Source organism: Canis lupus, chromosome 13 (assembly GCF_003254725.2).
Source record: "Canis lupus dingo isolate Sandy chromosome 13, ASM325472v2, whole genome shotgun sequence".
Classification (NCBI taxonomy): Eukaryota; Metazoa; Chordata; class Mammalia; order Carnivora; family Canidae; genus Canis; species Canis lupus.
The window spans coordinates 12,864,539-12,883,665 of NC_064255.1; the positions used below are offsets into that span (position 1 = coordinate 12,864,539).

At 32.6% G+C, this 19,127-nt stretch overlaps 1 protein-coding gene across 1 annotated transcript in view; it reads right to left on the bottom strand.

Moving 5' to 3' along the window:
- The window catches only part of CSMD3 (CUB and Sushi multiple domains 3), a 1,170,241-nt gene that overhangs the window by 298,425 nt on the left and 852,689 nt on the right, over window positions 1–19,127 (bottom strand). Inside the window, exons 24-25 of the mRNA XM_049093360.1 lie at window positions 17,412–17,568; window positions 4,388–4,579 (exon numbers count right to left, since the gene is read on the bottom strand). Coding sequence (XP_048949317.1) covers window positions 4,388–4,579; window positions 17,412–17,568 — 349 coding nt within the window. The remainder of the gene's footprint in view (window positions 1–4,387; window positions 4,580–17,411; window positions 17,569–19,127) is intronic.

The window sequence follows — 19,127 nt, forward strand, 5'->3', positions numbered from 1 at the left end:
CCACCTCTGAGAAAAACTAATCTTTACTGCGGTCCCTCAGGCCTTCTAAATTTCATTGTCCTTTTATTCCCCTTTAAATCACTCTAAACTCTTTCCCTTTTAACCTCCCAAAAGTCAAAGTGGCATTTTTATTAGATTTCTCACTTCAGTAAAATCTAGTTTAGTTTTCTTTAATGGGCCCCTAAATTTTATAAAACTCATCAAATTAAAAATGTTAAGTATTGTCATACAATATATATATATTTTAATCTTTTGGAGGATTTCCTTTCCATTTCAATGCTATTTTATATATTGGGATGTCTGGAGAGGTTTTACGTCAGTAAAGAGATCATCTAGAAAGAGCTCTCTGTATTGAAGACAAGAGAAACTGTGTAGCAGTTGGCATATTGTCCTACATCTTTAAACCCTAGAAACAAAAATAATGCTCTGTTAACACATAGCACATTTGAAATTTCTCCAGATTATTTCCTACAAAAACAAAAACAAAACATTTTACTTTTTGCTTAAATATATGAAGGTGCTTCTTTTTTTTGTTTTTGTTTTAAGATTTTATTTATTTATTCATAAGAGACACAGAGAGAGAGAGAGGCAGAGATACAGGCAGAGGGAGAAGCAGGCTCCATACAGGAAGCCTGACATGGGACTCGATCCTGGGTCTCCAGGATCACACCCTGGGGCTGAAGGCAGGCGCTAAACCGCTGAGCCACCCAGACTGCTCTGAAGGTGCTTCTATATTGTTTTTCTTGTACTCTGTACTGTTTCTATCTTACATCCAATGGCTGAATTAAGCTTCTTGGGGTGCTTTGTTTTGTTTTGTTTTTATTATTGGAGCAAAGACAGTCAATGACAAACTTTGAGCATTTGGAAGAGACCTAATAACAACTGAATGTAATGGTTCAAATGTATAGGCACTATTAACATAGACAAATTTATTTCAAAGATTTTTTTTACATATTATATTTCACTCCATTCTAATGATTAATGTGTCAACGTGGTTAGGCTGTAGGACCCAGTTATACAATCAAACACTAATGTAGGTATTGATGTGGAAGTATTTATAGATGTGGTTAACATCTATAATTAGTTGAATTTAGTAAAATAAATTATCCTTTGATAATATGGGTAGGCTTCATCTAGTCATTTGGAAGGCCTTAAGAGCAAAAACTGAGTTTTCTAAGAAAAAAGAAATTCTCCTTCAAAATTGCAACATTGACAACTGCCTGAGTTTCCACCCTTTTGACTTTCCCTATGGATTTTGGACTTGTCAGTTCCCACAACATTAGAATCAAATCCTTAAAATAAATAAATCTCTTAGATCAATCAATCAATCAATTGACTGATCTAGATTTAGATATTCTACTGATCCTATTTCACTGGTGAATGTTGACAGATACACATAGTCATAGAGGACTAAGCAATTTTATTTTGTATTGCAACATTAATTTATAATAACAAATTTGTTATTTTTAATGTAAATAATAAAATATCAATATTTGAGATGTCGCTATCCCTTGTTTAGATATTTCTCATTTTTTAACAAAAATTTTGTTGGATAACCTTACACTATGTAACTAAGTTTTTACATAATTTCTTTAGAACTTATCACTATTATGGCATACATTTACTAGGAGAACAGATTTGATATTTCATTTCTCCAGACTAATTTTTAATCAGTTAAAGGTCAAACTGGAGTTTTGTGTACTGTGTTGTACCTTGAATTTAAACATTATCTTTTTCTCCATACTTCTTTTCTACAAATTTTACCTGGCATTTTGACTTCAAATGAACGAGTGAGATATGCCATAGCTCTAGAGTTCATATTCTAACAGAAGGCATATGTTTGCAATATAAAAATGAAATAGTGTTTAAAGAAGGTATATAGGTTAAATCCTCCTGGCTATGATGTTTCAAAAATTATTTGATCCATGTATAAGCTTCAAAAATATAATTACTTAGAGATAATCCATATAATAGAGAAAAAGTTTCTTATTTGAGAAAGGCAAATATATAGCCAGAATAGATATTTAAGGTTAGTGAGCACAAAAAATTATGATCTTAGGCCAGGTGGCAAAGTTATTAATTGTTGCCAGTAGAGAACACCATCTAAAATAGAATTTCATTTTCTGTTATCATGGAAATCATCAGCGTGACACATCATGTATCCAACTATTTTCAGCTGTTATTCCTTACAATTCGTCATTAAAAATAGAAAAAAAAAGTTTACCTTTCTCATGAAGCCTTGAGCAGTATCAAGTCACTAAGCTGTTGTTGTTGTTGTTGTTTTAAAGCTTTATTTATTTATTTTAGAGAGAAAGAGAGAGGGACTGGTGAAGTGGGTCAGAGGGAGACTGTAAGCAAACTCTGAGCCAAGCCCTCAGAGGGCTGGATCTCAAGATCCTGAGACCACGGACCTGAGTTGAAACCAAGAGTCAGATGCTCAACCTCTTGTGCCAGGCAGACGCCCCTGAAATCACTTAAGTTTTGACTTTGGAGATTTGTAAATATAAAGTGCATTGATTCGTTATGAACAGAATTAAAATCTTCTGATCACAAGCCATATGTCCTTTTGTTTACATAAAATCTTTTAAAAAGAAAAATGTTTTAGCTTGGTTCAACATATATAGAAAATATATAATTTTTAACATAAATTGCTTTGTGATTTTAAGGACAGCATAGAAAATCAGGATTACAAGTTTATAGTTTTGTGCAATTGCAATCCTTATTGCTTTTCTAAATATACTTCATATTCACATCAAAGAATACAACCTTAGAAAGAATTAATCAGTACTATATTTTTCTCATAACTAATGCCAATGGGCTGACCATTGGTCATATTCCAGAATCCTAAGCTTTGCCAATTTAGGTTGATTATTATTTCAGATATTACTTTCCTAATCTATCCAAAATCAGATGCCATCTGAAAAGAAAGGCCTATGATTGCATTTTGGTTACATAAAAACATATTTGCTTCCTATGTGAACCAATGTTTCAATAAACCAACAGAGGTCTTGTGGCATCAAAAACACCATGCAATTATTTGCAAGGCCTTTAATTACTGGAATTTCCTTTTTTTTTTTTTTTTTATACTTGCTTTCTAGCAAGTTTTGTGGAGATTCCTATGTTAATCATATCAACTAACAAAGACAGAAATTTGGAACGTTTAAGTTTGGAACTTAGAACGTGTTAATTTCCAAACACATCAATTTATATGTATTAAGGATGTGCAATATTTAGATATCAGTTATACTTAATAAAGTGGTTACGTTTTTTATGTTTAGTACAATTTTTTAAAATATTTTATTTATTTATTCATGATAGCTGTCTATCATATAGACAGAGAGAGAGAGAGAGAGAGGCAGAGACACAGGCAGAGGGAGAAGCAGGCTCCATGCCGGGAGCCTGATGTGGGACTCGATCCCGGGACTCCAGGATTGTGCCCCGGGTCAAAGGCAGGTGCTAAACCGCTGAGCCACCCAGGGATCCCCTGTTTAGTACAATTTTATGCATATGGGCCTAATGCAGAAAGGATTTGTGCCTCCATCAATATCAAGAAATAAGAATGGCTAAAGAGTAGCTGCACGTTTGTTACCTATTAAGGAGTCAGTGTTTTGTTAAAATGTTTCCTTCTGGTCCAATATTCCAGCCTGACACCTATTTGATCTTTCCAGCAGGAAAAGAAAACAGAACAATCCCTTCCCCCTCCAAACCCCAGCATCTTTATCAATACTTTTCTGTCCATGCTCCTACTCATACATACCAGGTCATTCATTAATTGATCTATATATTGGTAGCACTCCGGCTGTGCAATGAGAACAGGATCAATTCTCTAGCTTCATGTAGGCAATATATCTGATGGCGCTTGCCTCTTCTTATTAAAATTAGTAAATTATGTTATGCTACATACACATAAGAAAAGCTTATGCTCTTACTTAGATTTTTGAAAAAGTATTTATAAAAGAAAGCCTTGAAGTTATTGAGAATGGCTCATTGTTTTTTCATCTAACTTGACCCCAGGGCAGGTGATAATTTTGTTTATGAAAACAAATCTAGTCAATATGATTCCGTAAATGTGTATGATAAGATAAGAATCTTAACATATTTTTGTAGGGAGGTACAAATTTTGTGTCAAGATAGGAGAAACTCCTTTCATGTTGTAAAAAAAAAAAAAAAAAAAAAAAGTACACATCGATGAGCTTATGAAAAAGACCCTTTCACTTTCCATTAATTTCTTCTGACAAATCTGAGCTATGAACTCATTAACTTCCTGATTTAAGGTATGAGTTGTGGGTGGACAGATAAGATCATTTGAAAAGGTACAAGTGGATAAACTTTTATGTGGATAAAACTTCTAAAGAAATATTTATGAAAATATAAAATAGTATCCTACCAATACAGGAAGGCAGAGGATAGTCCCATGCTCTTCTCTCCCCTGTCATGCACTTGAGAAGGCTACTTCCATGAAGAGTGTAGCCTGGATTGCATCCATAAATAATAGTGCTACCAGCAAAGTGGCCTTGGTCACTGATCTTGTATCCGAATTGTGGAATGCCAGGATCCTCACAATGTGAAAGTTCAAAACCTGTGATAAGAATTCAAAATTATTAAAGGCAACATTTAACAGGAAGATTTAAAATTGTATAAGATCTTCTTCTACTGTTTTTAATATAATTACATACTTTTCCTAATTGTATTATTCTTACAATGTTTAATTTTGATAGTATATGGCAACGATAAAGAATTTTTTTGAAAATTAGAATTTGTTGTAATTTTATTGATTGATTGATTATAATTTTAAAATTTAGCAACAATACCATGATCTAGATAACTATATCATAACTTGTTATAGCACTGAGTTTCTTGCTTACTTCAAGTGAATTATTGCTCATGATAAATTCTGACCAATGTGACTACTAGGATCATACCATCAAAATTTTAAAATTCAAACAACATGTGAAACCTTAACTCTCCAATTAACAGGTATTTCCACTGCAAACATAACTGTAGAGTGCTTTACTATGATAGCATTGGAAGGCAATGATAGTCTCACATTGAAAGTATAGTTTTCAAGAGTTAATATAATAATAGTATTCAGATTAAAGAACTCTGAAGTTTTATATACTACCCTCTCCAAAAGAGTATAGCTTTCAAAAATATCTCACAGGAAAGCAAAAACAAAAACAAATCGAAGTTACATGTTATCATTCTCTGGTGCAAAGAAATCATTTTTGTGTTCAGCAGAGTTTGGGCTTTCTGTATGAATTTTGCTAGAAACTTGATTTCCTGAGGTAAGAGTAACCCTGGAGAAGTTAATTTACGACTAATTATACCAATGGTGAGAGAATGCTGGGGAGCTTTACCTGACTCCAGAGAGGAGGTTTATGTTTATACATTGAAGTGAAGGAGGCCCAGGACCTTACAGACATCTCTAGGTTATAATAACTCGAGACATGGGAGGTTAATCTGTCTCTTAGAGAAGCGTATTTATTTATGTGTTGTTATTATTATTACATTACTTAAATTATAATTGTTAATCTGTCTAGATCCAGAAGACCTTGTGTACATATACAGAATAAAGTCAATAAAAACAAATATTAAAAACCTAACAGTCATGGCAAAATTCACCATTAAGATTCTGAAATTACTAGAAAAGGATACTTTGTAATTTAAACCAAGTGTGATAGTAGTAATCAAAATCTAGTCTCCTTAGCTATGGAGTTCTTGTGTTTAATGTTTTACAAAGTGTATAAATGTAAGATAAATAATAGAATGAATGTGCCAAAGATAATTAGGTGTGATACACACCAGTTATAGCTTATGTGACTAGAGGACCATAGTGAATATTCTAAATAGCCTCATGAGATAGAAAAATCTGTGATTTCAAGGCAATGTTGGAGAAAAAGCAAACTTTTATATGTGTACATCATAGGATAAACAGAAAGATTCTCATCTCTTTTATAAGCACAGATCCTTGATCAAATTAATCTAGATTTGAACTAGAAAACAAAAAAGCATATATTAGCTCATATATGTCAAATCACTAATTTGCATCATTGACTTCCTAGAATGTCAAAACAGACATTAAATCACTAGAACTTGCACATCTCAAAGTACTAAATATATATAATAATTCAGTAAATTGAGGGATACATTAATTCTCAGAGAACATAAGAAGGCTTCCCTACTCTCTTCCTTAGGATCTTAGCCATTTTTTTTTTCCCACTAACTCATAGAATTACTTTGTACATTTTCATTATTTTGCAATTATTTGCTTCTGTTCTTTGTTTTTTCTATAGGGTTGAATTATTTCATTTTTTCCTCTTTCCACAGAGCATTCCTAGCACAAATTTTGGCACATATAATCATTTTTGTGAATGAATGTGGATTTTTAGAGGCAATTATCTCAAGGAGACAACTGAAAAAGAAACTAAAATAATGCTGAAGAGAAACTGATGTTTATGAAACAAAAAAATCTTCAATAATATCCTGTATGGATCAATTTGTGATAGTTCCATTTGGATGAAAATATGTTAAAATAAGGCAAATGTAAACAGCTTCAGAAACAGAGCCAAACAAGAAGTTAGAGTCGTTAACTCAAATCCCTACATATGCGAGATATAAAGGATACATGGTCAAAGCAAGTCAATCTTTCAAACACAGAAGCAAAAATGGCAGAAGCAGTAACTTTACATTTCCAGGACACATTACTTTGCATAGATCTGCATACTTAATAGTGCATATAGAGTGTCCTTGCTCAAAAAATTATAAGCTTGCATGTCTTTTACCAGACATAATATTCAGTTTATCATTCAAATTGCAGCCACTTCTGAGTTTTACCATATACCATTTATCAAAATAAAAATGGAAATCAACCTCTCTTTTCAAGGTTTATTACCAAATTCATCCTTCCTTAATTTGAATGTTCTGTAAATGTGGTTGGCAATTGCTGGTGATGAGGTAAAATGGAGATTTTTTTTGTAAATTAAGATAATTTATAATACTTTGCATTGTAGATGAAAATGCACATGGACAATAGTATATAAGCTACAAAGCAAAACATAATTTCGTCCAATTTGGTAGAATTATTGTTGCTTATTCATAAATATTCAGATATGTCTTATCTTTATAGAAACATTCAGCTGCCAGTCTTTTCATTGAAAAGCTCAAATACTTGAAACTGACAATTAAATAAAAATGTGTATGAAAAATCACATATACTATAAATATTCACCATTCCTCATGAAACTTGATACTCTGATGAAATGAAAATTTCTAGAGCACAAAATGAACTGAAAATCTCCATTACCTAAATCCTTTCGGCTTAATGAATAACTTTTAAACTGAGATTTAATTCCTTTCCTGCCACAATTAGTGTCAGGATTTCTAATTTATTTTTAAGTCATTATTTGAAACCCACAAAAGAATACAAAGGATAACATAACAACTTCACTATCTGGCTCTATCAGATTCTAGTATCACAGTTGCTTCAGATTAATATTCATATTATTTCAGATTAGTTTTCAGATTAATATTCATATTGATTCATATTCACATAATATTATTAAGAAATAAGTATTATAAGACAAGCTAAAGCTCCTTTGTTTCCTTTCCAATTATTTTCTGAGATAGCAAATATTCTGAAATAGTGTATTATTCTCATACTTATCTTATACTCTATCACATACCTATATGCCTATAGAAAATACATAGTATGTTTTGTATTTATACATTTTTTAAGATATTTTTATTTGACAGAGAGAGAACGAGAGTGAACATGAGTGGGGGGAGGGGCAGAGGGATAGCAACAAGCAGACTCCCTGCTGAGTAGGGACCCTGAAAATGGGGCTTGATCCCAGGACCTTGAGATCATAACCTAAGCCAAAGTCATGCGCTTAACTAACTGAGCCAATCAGGTGCCCCACAAGTATTTTTACATTTTATAAATTATAAAAATATTTTAAAAATTCTTTTGAGACTGTATTATTGCCCAGCATTATATTTTAACCTTCAAACACATACACATCACACATATACATTTTATTCATTTTAACTACTCTGTGGCATTCCATTAGAAACATACTCCAAAATTGATTTATTTATTTTCCAACTGATGGGCATTTACATTGTTTCCAATTATGCCCTGCTACAAAAAGGCCATATTTTTTTTGGTCTCCTTTTGGACATGTTGCAAACATTACTATTCCATGTAGGGATCCAGAGTACATTTTGTCCTAAGATTTCATCAAAATCTGCTAATCTGTTATTTACCGTCTGCCTTAGCCTACTGAAAGATAAGTGGTTGAATTTCTACATCAACATAATTTCTGTGCAATTTATTTATGAGCAATAGCTGTGTATTCACATGGGGTAATGTCAGTCAGTAGAACACTAATATAATAAGGGACATGGCCTACAAATATAAATATTTGAAAACTCAGTCTTTGAATGTAAGTCAGCATTTCTGATGGAATTTAAAACAAGATCTTTATATGCTTTATTTTTTTTTGAAATTCAGTTAAAATGTAAATATGTATTTAATATTGCAAAAAGATACATTTTAGAGTATTTATTGCTGAGTGAATATATAGTAGTTGTACAGACCAAAAGAAAGAACTTCCAAATTGTTAAATAAGGAGAAAGGTTGTTAATAAGGGAATTGAGAAAGCATGTTGGCTAACTATGGTAAGGGATCATATCCATTCTGAAACTAAAAACAATTTGAAGTTTAAATTAAATTAAAAAACAATTTAAAGTTTAAATAATAATGCAAGGAGATAAATGAAGATTCTTCTACCATCATTTTCATCTATATGGAATTCTTTGGTGAATTTGAGTCATAATACTTTAGTAGAATATAAGAATTATATTTAATGTTAATCATTCAATTCTACTTAGGCTATGAATCTTGCAAGAACAAGTCTCATTTTAGAATTTTATTTATTTATTTATTTATTTATTTATTTATTTATTATTTATATTTTAAGGATTTTATTTATTCATGAGAGAGGCAGAGACATAGGCAGAAGGAGAAGCAGACTCCCTTCGGGGAGCCTGATGCCAGAACCCAACCCCAGGACCCTGGAATCAAGCTCTGAGCCCAAGACAGAAGCTCAGCCACTGAGCCACCCAGGTGCTCCTAGAATTTTTTATATTTAAATGAGGATGTATACAAAGTAGAATGTCAACTTTGCCACTTTAAAATTTTCAATCAGGAAAAAAATGAATAATATTTGCAAGTAGGAAATTGTCCACAATGTGCAACACCTGTGATAATCCTCTTTGATTTAGTCATAATGAAGAAAATAATAGGAATAAAGAGAAGAAAGTATTAAAGGACTACACATTCCTTTATTCTTACTAGTCAATTTAATAAAAAAAGGTACACATTTATTCTTCACTAGTCAAACTCTATAAAACATATCAAACTCTGAAACCACAAACTTTATAAGAATGCTTTAAAAAAAAAAAAAAAAAAAAAAAAGAATGCTTTAAAAAGACAATCCTTTCAGTTTTGAGTATATAGAAGTTAAACATTTAAACAACCAAAAGTTTGTAGAAGTGATTGCTATGTGTTTCCAACTAGGGGAATATGAAATGTGGTAAAGAATCCTTTTCTTTTTTAATTGCTGATGCTCTAAATACTATGTATAAAGTTCTGAGTAGAGATCATTACTCACAGACTTTCCTATATTTTAATCTGTTAGGCATGAAAAAGTGAGTGATATTTTTAAATGTGCTAGTTTGTGTCTTGCACATCATACATTTGTACATCATTCTGGGATGGTGAGATTCAGCTTTGCCTGAACATTAATTTTTAATCATCAGCCATTTGGTATTTGGCCAAAATGTATAGTTGGTACATGCTAGAAACATCCAGGAATGGAATTTTACTAGACATTGCCAAATTACTCTCCTAGGTGACATTACCAACTTGCATTCCCCAAACTTAAAAGAGTTTCAGGTTCTTCAAATTGCCATCAGCACTTAGTATTGTAGAGCTTTTAAATTTTTAGTGACTTCATGAATGTGTAATAACATATTATTTTAGATTCAATTTTTATTTCTCAATTTCTATTAAGCATTTTTTTTTGGTTTGTTTACTGCCTACCCAAGGCTTCTTTAATGTGAAATTTTCTTTTTTTCTTCTTATTAATTTATAGGATACTTTTCTATAGAGTTTACATTTTTCTGTTACATATATTGTAAATATTTTCTAAAATAGCTCATCTTTTTACTTTGTTTATGGTGTGTTTTGCTATAGAGGCATTTAAAATATGTATGACGACTGGGAGTTGTTCAGGAAAATACAAGCCACTTAGATACTTTGAATTGCTAATATCTCATACAAGGAATAGATACATCTTTATTCCTATTATATTGAGGGGAAAATATAAGAAATGAAGACAGAATGAAGGTCAGAACCCCTGCTGGGCTTTTCAGGAAATCCTGGAATTCAGGGAAGTTGCTGCCTCTAAAACCACCTGCTAGCACCACACACCTGTCTGTGGTGCCATAGACAATAATGGCTTCTCCATCCATTCCACATCTTGGCTCTCACAGGATTACCTTTAACTGGCAGAATCTAAGTAGAGATCTTCGCTAACCAGAGTATGGGAAATACAGTTGCCAGGTTTTTAGTCCTTACACTTCAGGGAATTGCTTAGAAGGGCAGAGATGCTACTGACTATTGATAGATTTTTGCTTGTATTCTTGTTTTAGAAATCTTACTCCACCTTAAAGACATAGCTATCCTAGGCCCGGTTTTTTCTCTAAATATTTTAATGTTTTGATACTCACATATAAGTCTTCAATCCTCCAGAAATTAATTTTTATGTAAAGAGTAAATTAGTAGGTCTTTAGATATTTAAGTTCAAAATTTGTAAAGCTTTTGGAATGTCAAACTTATAAAAATGACAGTGACTATTCCGTCATTCTACTATGAAGAACTATCTAATATTGCCTATGTAACTGACAGATAATCAAGAAATATCTAATATTTTAGTTAGAATATCTTATATTACATAATGCAGCATTCACTAGTACTTCCTTTATTACCTGGTTAATTCCAAGTTTTAAAGAGTAAAGGAAATGCCAAATGCATCTGGTTAGTGCTTTATAGGACATAGAACCACATAGAATAAATATGTTGCTTCCTTGTAATTTACTTATTCTCTACTTGCATTTACATTAAATAATTATATCCAAAGAATAAAGTTAGAGTTAATAAGTCATCTGATTATTTTTCATGATTAACACTGCCAACAACATACTGGTAATTATATTAAAGAGTTTAAATAAAGATAATTTACTATGTATTTATAGGGTTAGTGCACAGGAGGCATCACAAATTAGCTAATGTCTTTCATTAATTTGGATATAAAATTTGAAATGGGCATGTTCCATGTGGATTATTGAATCATTTCAAGCAACAAGACTGGAAGGCCATAAGGGTCCAAATATAGCTGAACTTTTCCCTTGGGAAAATGAACATTTCTCCAACAGGCTTTTTAGTAAATTAACTGTGCAGAGGTGATAACAAGAGACCCACAAATAGTGTCTAATGGTTGGGCATCAGGGACATTTACCAGATCAGCTTTTGAGAAGACAATGCTATAATTCATCCAAAAAGGTGTGATTTAGTTCTGTAATGGATGGTTGTTTAAAATACTCAATTACTTTCTACTGAGTGAAAGTGGGATAACTACAAATGAATAGAGCTAAAAGAATCTGCAACAAAGCATAACTTCAAGAAATAAAATCTAAAGATTACACAAACAACATAAAAGACACTAGGTCCAAGTTAGTTCCTCATTGTAAGTTTAGCCAGTAAGAAACCTTTCTGAGTCTCAGGCATAAAATGACAAAAGTGTCTTTGGAAAGAATTGCATTTACTTTTTAAAATATCTTTTGCTTTTACATTTACATTAACAATTAAAAATAATAAATCTATGGAATTTCAAATATAAAATATCCCAAACTTGGGTTGGAGATAATGTAGTATGATGAGTAAGAGGCAGAGCCCTTCAGTCCAATTTCCATATCTGTACTTAATAGCTATGCGATCTTGGGCAAGTAGCAACACTCTTCTGAGCTTCGTTTTCCTTTTTTTCTAACTGAAGATAATAATACCTTCCTCATAAGTTTATGTCTTATAACTAGGAGATAGTAGATAAATGTTAGCTATTATTTTTTAACTCTAATAGTTAAAGATATGATAATGTTGAAAGGTTTCTCTGCATCTTTTAAATAAAACCCAAACCCTTCACTATAGTCCACCTCACTGCTGTCTAGCTTCCACTTTTTTCATTTTGTCCCATTTTCCTTGCTCATTCAGTTGTAGACACACAACTCAAGCTCAGGCCTCTCTTAAGCCTTTGCACAAAATGCTCTCTTTTTTTCTGGCACCCTCTGCCCACAGATCTGTGTGTGGTTGTACCTTCTTATAATTCCAATATCAACTCAAGGAATACCTCTTCTGAGATGGAGTCCCTGAACAAGCTAGCTATAGTAGCCCCGTCTCCTATACTATCTCTCCTATTGACCAGTTAGAAATTATTACTAAATGCAGTTCTCTCATCCTGTGTTCCTGTCTTTCTTTTCTGTCATTTCCCTCTAAAAAGTTAGCTCCATATGGGCAGGAACTTTGTATTATTCATTGTTCTCTTTATCCCCAGGGCATAAAACATTCCAGAAGGCAAAGACAAACTATGTTTCAATGAATAATTTCCACAAAAAAATGTAATTACAGTATAGGAATAAAAGAGAAGAAAAGACATATGACCAAAGAGAAATGGCATTTCTACAACTTGGTCTTCAGTGAGAAAAATTCAGTGTAAGACACCAGATTTACAAATGCCTTCTTGAAATGTGCATTGAGGGGCTGAGGAACTCTGGTTGGGGTATCCTATCAGGTTTTGCCGAGTTCTATTATAGAGTGATCCAGTGCAGAGTGATGTTTTAAGAAGGATACTATATTGATATTTTAGTTTCTGATCTGTTCTTCCAACTTTAGAAGGAGATAGTAATTTTCTCTCCCTTTACTCCCCTTCTCCCTCAAGGAAATGCAGCTATGCCTTTAGGGGTTGCAGGGAAATTGGCGACTAATTTGTGTTGTAAAATATGCCTCTCTATATCTTTTTGGGGTAAGTTTCAGATTTCTCCAGGGCAAGAATAGTTGATAGCCATTATTTTGAAAAGAATGGAAGAATAGCCTGACTCAATGAGGGAGTTAATTCTGAGAAGCTGAGTAGTGATTGATTCCCTAACGGTAGTTAAGATTTAACAAAGTTTTATCATGCCATTTTATTCTCAACCAGTGTAGCTATCTAGGATTCATTTTGTTTTTGTTCTTTTAAAAAAGATTTTATTTATTTATTCATGAGACACACACACAGGGAAAGGCAGAGACATAGGCAGAGGGCGAAGCAGGCTCCATGCAGGGAGCCTGATGTGGGGCTCAATCCTGGGACTCCAGGATCACACCTTGGACCAAAGGCAGGGGCTAAACTGCTGAGCCAACCAGGGATCCCTCATCTTTTGCCTTATATGAGAAAAACAAATCCCGGTTACTTAGGCTATGGTCAAGTTTTCCATTACCTGAAACCAAAAGCAACATCTCAACTACTGTTTCCACTGGTCCGTTTGCTACTCTTAATGATTCTATAATGAATGGGCCAATAAGACAGTTGAAATAAGGCTCAGTTGGTTAAGCATCTCCCTTCAGCCCAGGTCATGGTTGGGGGGTCCTGGGATGGAGCCTCTGCTCAGTGGGGAGTCTGCTTCTCCCTCTGCCCACCCTCCTTCTTATGATCTCTCTCTCTCTTTCTCATTCTCTTTGTCTTGAATAAATAAATAAAATTTAAAAAAAAGATAGTTGAAATAAAATGCACCTTAAAAAGTTCTGTCCTAAAATATTTCCTCATTTTTATCTCAGCCAAACGTGTTTCTCTCCAACCTAAAAATGAAAAAAACAAAAAACAAAAAACAAAAAACCAGGCAACCACACAAGTCAACAAAATAGACAATAGAAAGAGAGAGAATGACTATCATTAGATAGGATACACGTCGTTAGATAAGTGTGGTCATAAAAGGCCTGTTTGTGCTCACACTATAATTGTGAGGAGCTAGGCAAGTGTGATTTAATCCAAATTGGAATATTTGCTGTATTTGCCTTGAATGTGCTTAACATGGTCTTTCTAGTCCCTGTGCCTTTTCTCATCTTATTCTCTTTTTGCCTGGTATACACCACACCATTTCTTTTTGTGACCCACCAACACAACCTTGAATACCACCTCATTCGTGAATCCTTACTTGATCTGCCCAAGAGCCAATTTGTGTCTCTAATTCTTCCCTTTCTGTCTTTAATTCTCATGATGGGAATCCTGGGAACCCTCTATGTCACAAAAGGTTCTCTCAGATGTTTCAGAGGCAAAGTTCGGATAATTATAAGGAGGAACACAACACAGAATGGCAGGGTGGAATTAGATTTAGAAATCACCAGATACAAGGATTCATACACAAAAACATGGGCCGTTACATTTTTCCTCATGTTTGGGCACCTTAGCAAATTCTCTTATGTTCAAAAATTAATTACTATCTCTATGGAGTTTATGAATATTTAAAATATGTGCCCTTGTAGAATCTTCTTCTACAACACAAAAGCATTTTATAAAATCAGTATTCAGACCGCACATTAATTTACTAAGATATGTGAAGAGATGCAACTGAAGTAAAACTGACTAAAGACATTACGAGAGGAAATGGCCCCCTGAAGAAGCATGCATAATATGCTTGCAAAAAAGTGTAAAGATAGTACAGTGTGATACTGTACTGTTAAATTAGTTGAGAACATAAACTACTGCAAAAGAAATGTTAAAAAGTAAGCTAACTCTGCCTAAAGGAGTCAGGGTAAGCACTAGTGGGGAAATATCAAAGATGAGTCTTAAAGTTCAAAGGCTCAGTGGATGCTTCAGTTGGGGGCACACCAATAACAATTGTTAACCTGGAAGGGAAAGCAGCCTGGCACAAGTGCTATGGCTGGAAATGAAAACATATTTGGAGGATGGGAATAAATTTTTGTCAAAGCTAGAAATTTGTGATTAGCTATTAAGGTAATTTCAGATATGTAGAAAGATTGCCATTGTCAGAATCAGAAGTAACACCTTGGAACAATTACAATTAATGACAGATGTGTTACTACTTCCAAGACCCTCTCCAAAAGGGGTTCAGAATACAGCTGTTGTTTCAGAAAATCAGGGAACCCTTCACTGACCTGGTGATATCCACAGACAACTTGGAAGTAGGCTATATATTTTGGTTCCAGATCTGAGATGGAAACATTTAGGTTTTAGTCCTGGGACTAAAAAAAATATTAATAGATATTTATAGATGTATATCTACCCTTTTAAAAAAATAATTGCTTTTATATTCTCTTTCCAATTCCATCTCTCCATCTCCATAATGACACACATTCTATAATGAACAACCAGAGTCATTAAGAAGAGTGATTTCAAATATTTCCTTTTTAAGATGTCCTTTTTGACATGTGGGAGCTCATACCAATGACAATAAAGTCAATGATTTCACTTGTTCCAGACACTTACCACCCCACACAATTTTAAATGCAGGTATGTCCTACAATGTCTAGTTTCTTTGCATCAAAAATCTCAAGTTACACAGAATTTAAATATCTGGAAAGGAAATCTAGTTTTTTTTTTTTTTTCCTATGAAACCCATTAACATTTTAGACGAGGAGAAATGCAAAACGATGCAGAGCAAAGGGAGATCATTATGTAAACATTGAGCCATGACTTGAAAAATGTCAGCAACTCTGTTAGAAGACAGAGTGGAAGAGAAAAGCAGACTTAAAAAAATGTGCCCTTCTGAGCAGATCACACCAATTATATTTGAGCACAGGTCTCAATACTATTACTTTTAAAATATCACATAGTAATAATATCTGTAAACACAACTTGCTTGGATTTTCATTTGTCTTTGGAAGTAGTTCATAAAAAATGCATTGTACACAATAGTTCTCAGGATTTAAAAATATGAATTCAACATCCATTTTGTTAATTTAGGTTTTGTTATGTTAATGATGTAACAATTCTAGCACAGGTAGAAAAAAGCCTTGAAATAAACAGGGAGCAAGAGTAATCTCTTAGTTATATAAATCAGATTTTTAAATATAATACAATTTTAGCATAATATACTCTTTTGTCTTCTAGTTCTCATACCATTAAGAAAGAACATTTTCATAAACAATACTTTGACTCAAATTCTCTTTAAGATTTCATGTGAATATCTTTCTAATTTCCTAGTTTCTGTAATAGTTTCCATCCATTTGACTTCTTGAGAAAACTATAGGGGTCATTAGATTTTTTTCAAATATTCTAAAAGTAAAGATTTCTGAATATTGCTACTTAATTTATTTTGCTAAATTTAAATGAATAGTCTGAACTTCCAAGAAATGATTTGATCTGATTACAAATTTATTTTACACACAGTCAGTAACCATCCCAGTTTTACATGAGCTCTACTTTCTTAGTGGACTATCTTAAGAGTAAAAACTCAATAAATATATTACCTGAATATAATTTATTGTTGAATGATGTAATTGGTCTGTTTCTTATGGCACTGGTAAAATAAATTCATTTTATTTACATAACAATTGATATAATCCACCAATTTATGGTTCTCAGTCTTTTTTTTTTTTAAGATTTTATTTATTTATTCATGAGAGAGACACACACACAGAGAGGCAGAGACACAGGCAGAGGGAGAAGCAGGCCCCACGCAGGGAGCCCATTGTGGGACTCGATCTCGGGTCTCCAGGATCACACCCTGGGCGGAAGGCAGCACCAAACCTCGGAGTCACCAGGGTTGCCTCATGGTTCTCAGACTTTGAATTCTACTTATTTAATTATCAGAATAGCCAGCTGGAGTGTAATGCAATATCTGTGTATGAATTTATTTTTAATAAAGCAATTCAACACAAAAGCAAAACAAAATAAAAACTTAATTCTAATGTAAACTCATCTGAAACCATCCAGTTATCCTTAATGACTGTCCAACATATAGCTACCACACATTGCAAGCATGGAATTTCCATCTATTGAAGAAATTGATTATATTTTTAAAATATTGGATGAGGAGAATACTTTTATTTTAAAAATACATAAATAAATGACTTAATCATTCTGAACCTTAGTTGTTTCAACTATGAAACTGCAATAGTTACAATACCTGTAATTTATGGAATTGTCGTTAAGGTCATATAAAATCATATGTAAAAGGTAGTTCTAAACTTCAGATTCATGATCAATAGTTGGGTGTTACTTTACCTGGTAAATTGCAATTATTTAATAAGTACTCAGCCACAGTGTTTGGTCACTTTTTTCTTCCCAAATACTTACTGGTATAGACAAGTTGAAAACCTTCATCTGTCCCTTCAGAATCAGAATTAAATTCTAGCCAGAGCTGATTTGAAGTACTGCTAAGTGTCAATCCTCGCATAGATGCACCAGTAAATGCACCTAATAGATGAGTCGTTTTATCTTTTCCATCATAAATCTGCAAAATATTATTAAAAATGTAAACGTGCCAATAATAACCAATTCAAATCATGTGTTTGTATTTATGAAAAAAGGAAATTATCATACTCCTCCTAAATCAGATCACTCATGTCCCCCAAGGACAATTACTGTATTAATTCCTATATATATCAAGACAAGAAAGTTAGAATCCGCATGGATAATTTTCAAATTCCAAGCTAAGTATACCATAAGTACTCATATCATACAACTTTTGATCTTATAAAAATAATGCTTTTTTATGACAGGTGTTAAAAATTGAAAATATCTACAAATAGCTGATTTTCAAGGTTAGTTGGTATTTTTCTGAAACCTGCTTTAGGGGGTCAAATACTTGTTTTTCTAATAACATAATTAAAAATTAAATAATTAGAAAAAATTAATATAAACATACTTGCTTCTTTCGCAACTTCTATAATTCATCTACTTCCTTTAACTTAACCATTTTCAACATGTAAAAAATATTAAATGAGTAACAAATGTTTTTAAAAACTAATTTAACAAGACAAAAATATACAAAACAAAATTTATAAGCTCTCAAACATCCCTGTGTTATTCTCATTCTTCTGAGGTATAACTTCTCATTATATTCTAATTTGCTTTTCTTTTATCAGTCATTATAGACATCTCTCCAAGTCAGTAGATACAAATCCTGCCTTTTGAGAGCTGTGCAATATTTCACACAGTTACATTACCACAACTATCATTCCCATATTAATGATTTTGAGTTTTTTGTTACTAAGAGAAATACTGAAATAAATACCTTTTACATATAACTCACCTTTTTTTAATAATACTCGTATTTTCATAAGAAAGTTTTCAATATATGGGATTTTTGAGCTAACATGTTCATATGTAGCCAGATCATTCCCAAAAAGTGTATAGAAATTAAATGGAAGATTTACCAAACATTTCCTGATACCATCTTTTTGCCCTTAAGGCATGTACTTTCAATGGGATACTTATTCCCCACTCCCCCAAGGCAGTGAAAATTGGTTCTTGCATGTGATAAAGTCTTATATTACACTAATTAGTCTTTTATTAATTAATAATAATTATTATAAATAATTATTTATTATTAATTACAACGATTAGTAGTGCTACAAGATTACGCTATCTGACCAATTTTATCCATAGTATTTAGTTTTATAGGGTTGGGAGCTCATTAGGTGAGTGATAATGAATAGAAAAAGTTGAGAAATGCTGCCCAAAAGTTATTTATCTCCTGCATGAAACTGCATTACTTCTAACCTGGTGTTAGTGTCAAAATTATATTGTTGAACTCCTAATCCAGTGACCTTGCCATTGCATCAGTGATCCCCAAAAGTGGGATTCATCATGTCCATGTCATATAAGAGAAAGCAGTTACATGGTACACAATGGAACTTTCCATTATTATTATATTAACCTGCATGGTAGACTTTCTTTGGGCTAAATTTTTGGGTTCAATTTGATAATCCACATAGAAATTTTTTATAATTAACAAATGAAAATTCATGCACAATTTTTATGTATTTCTTCTTTTTTCCATTTATCTTT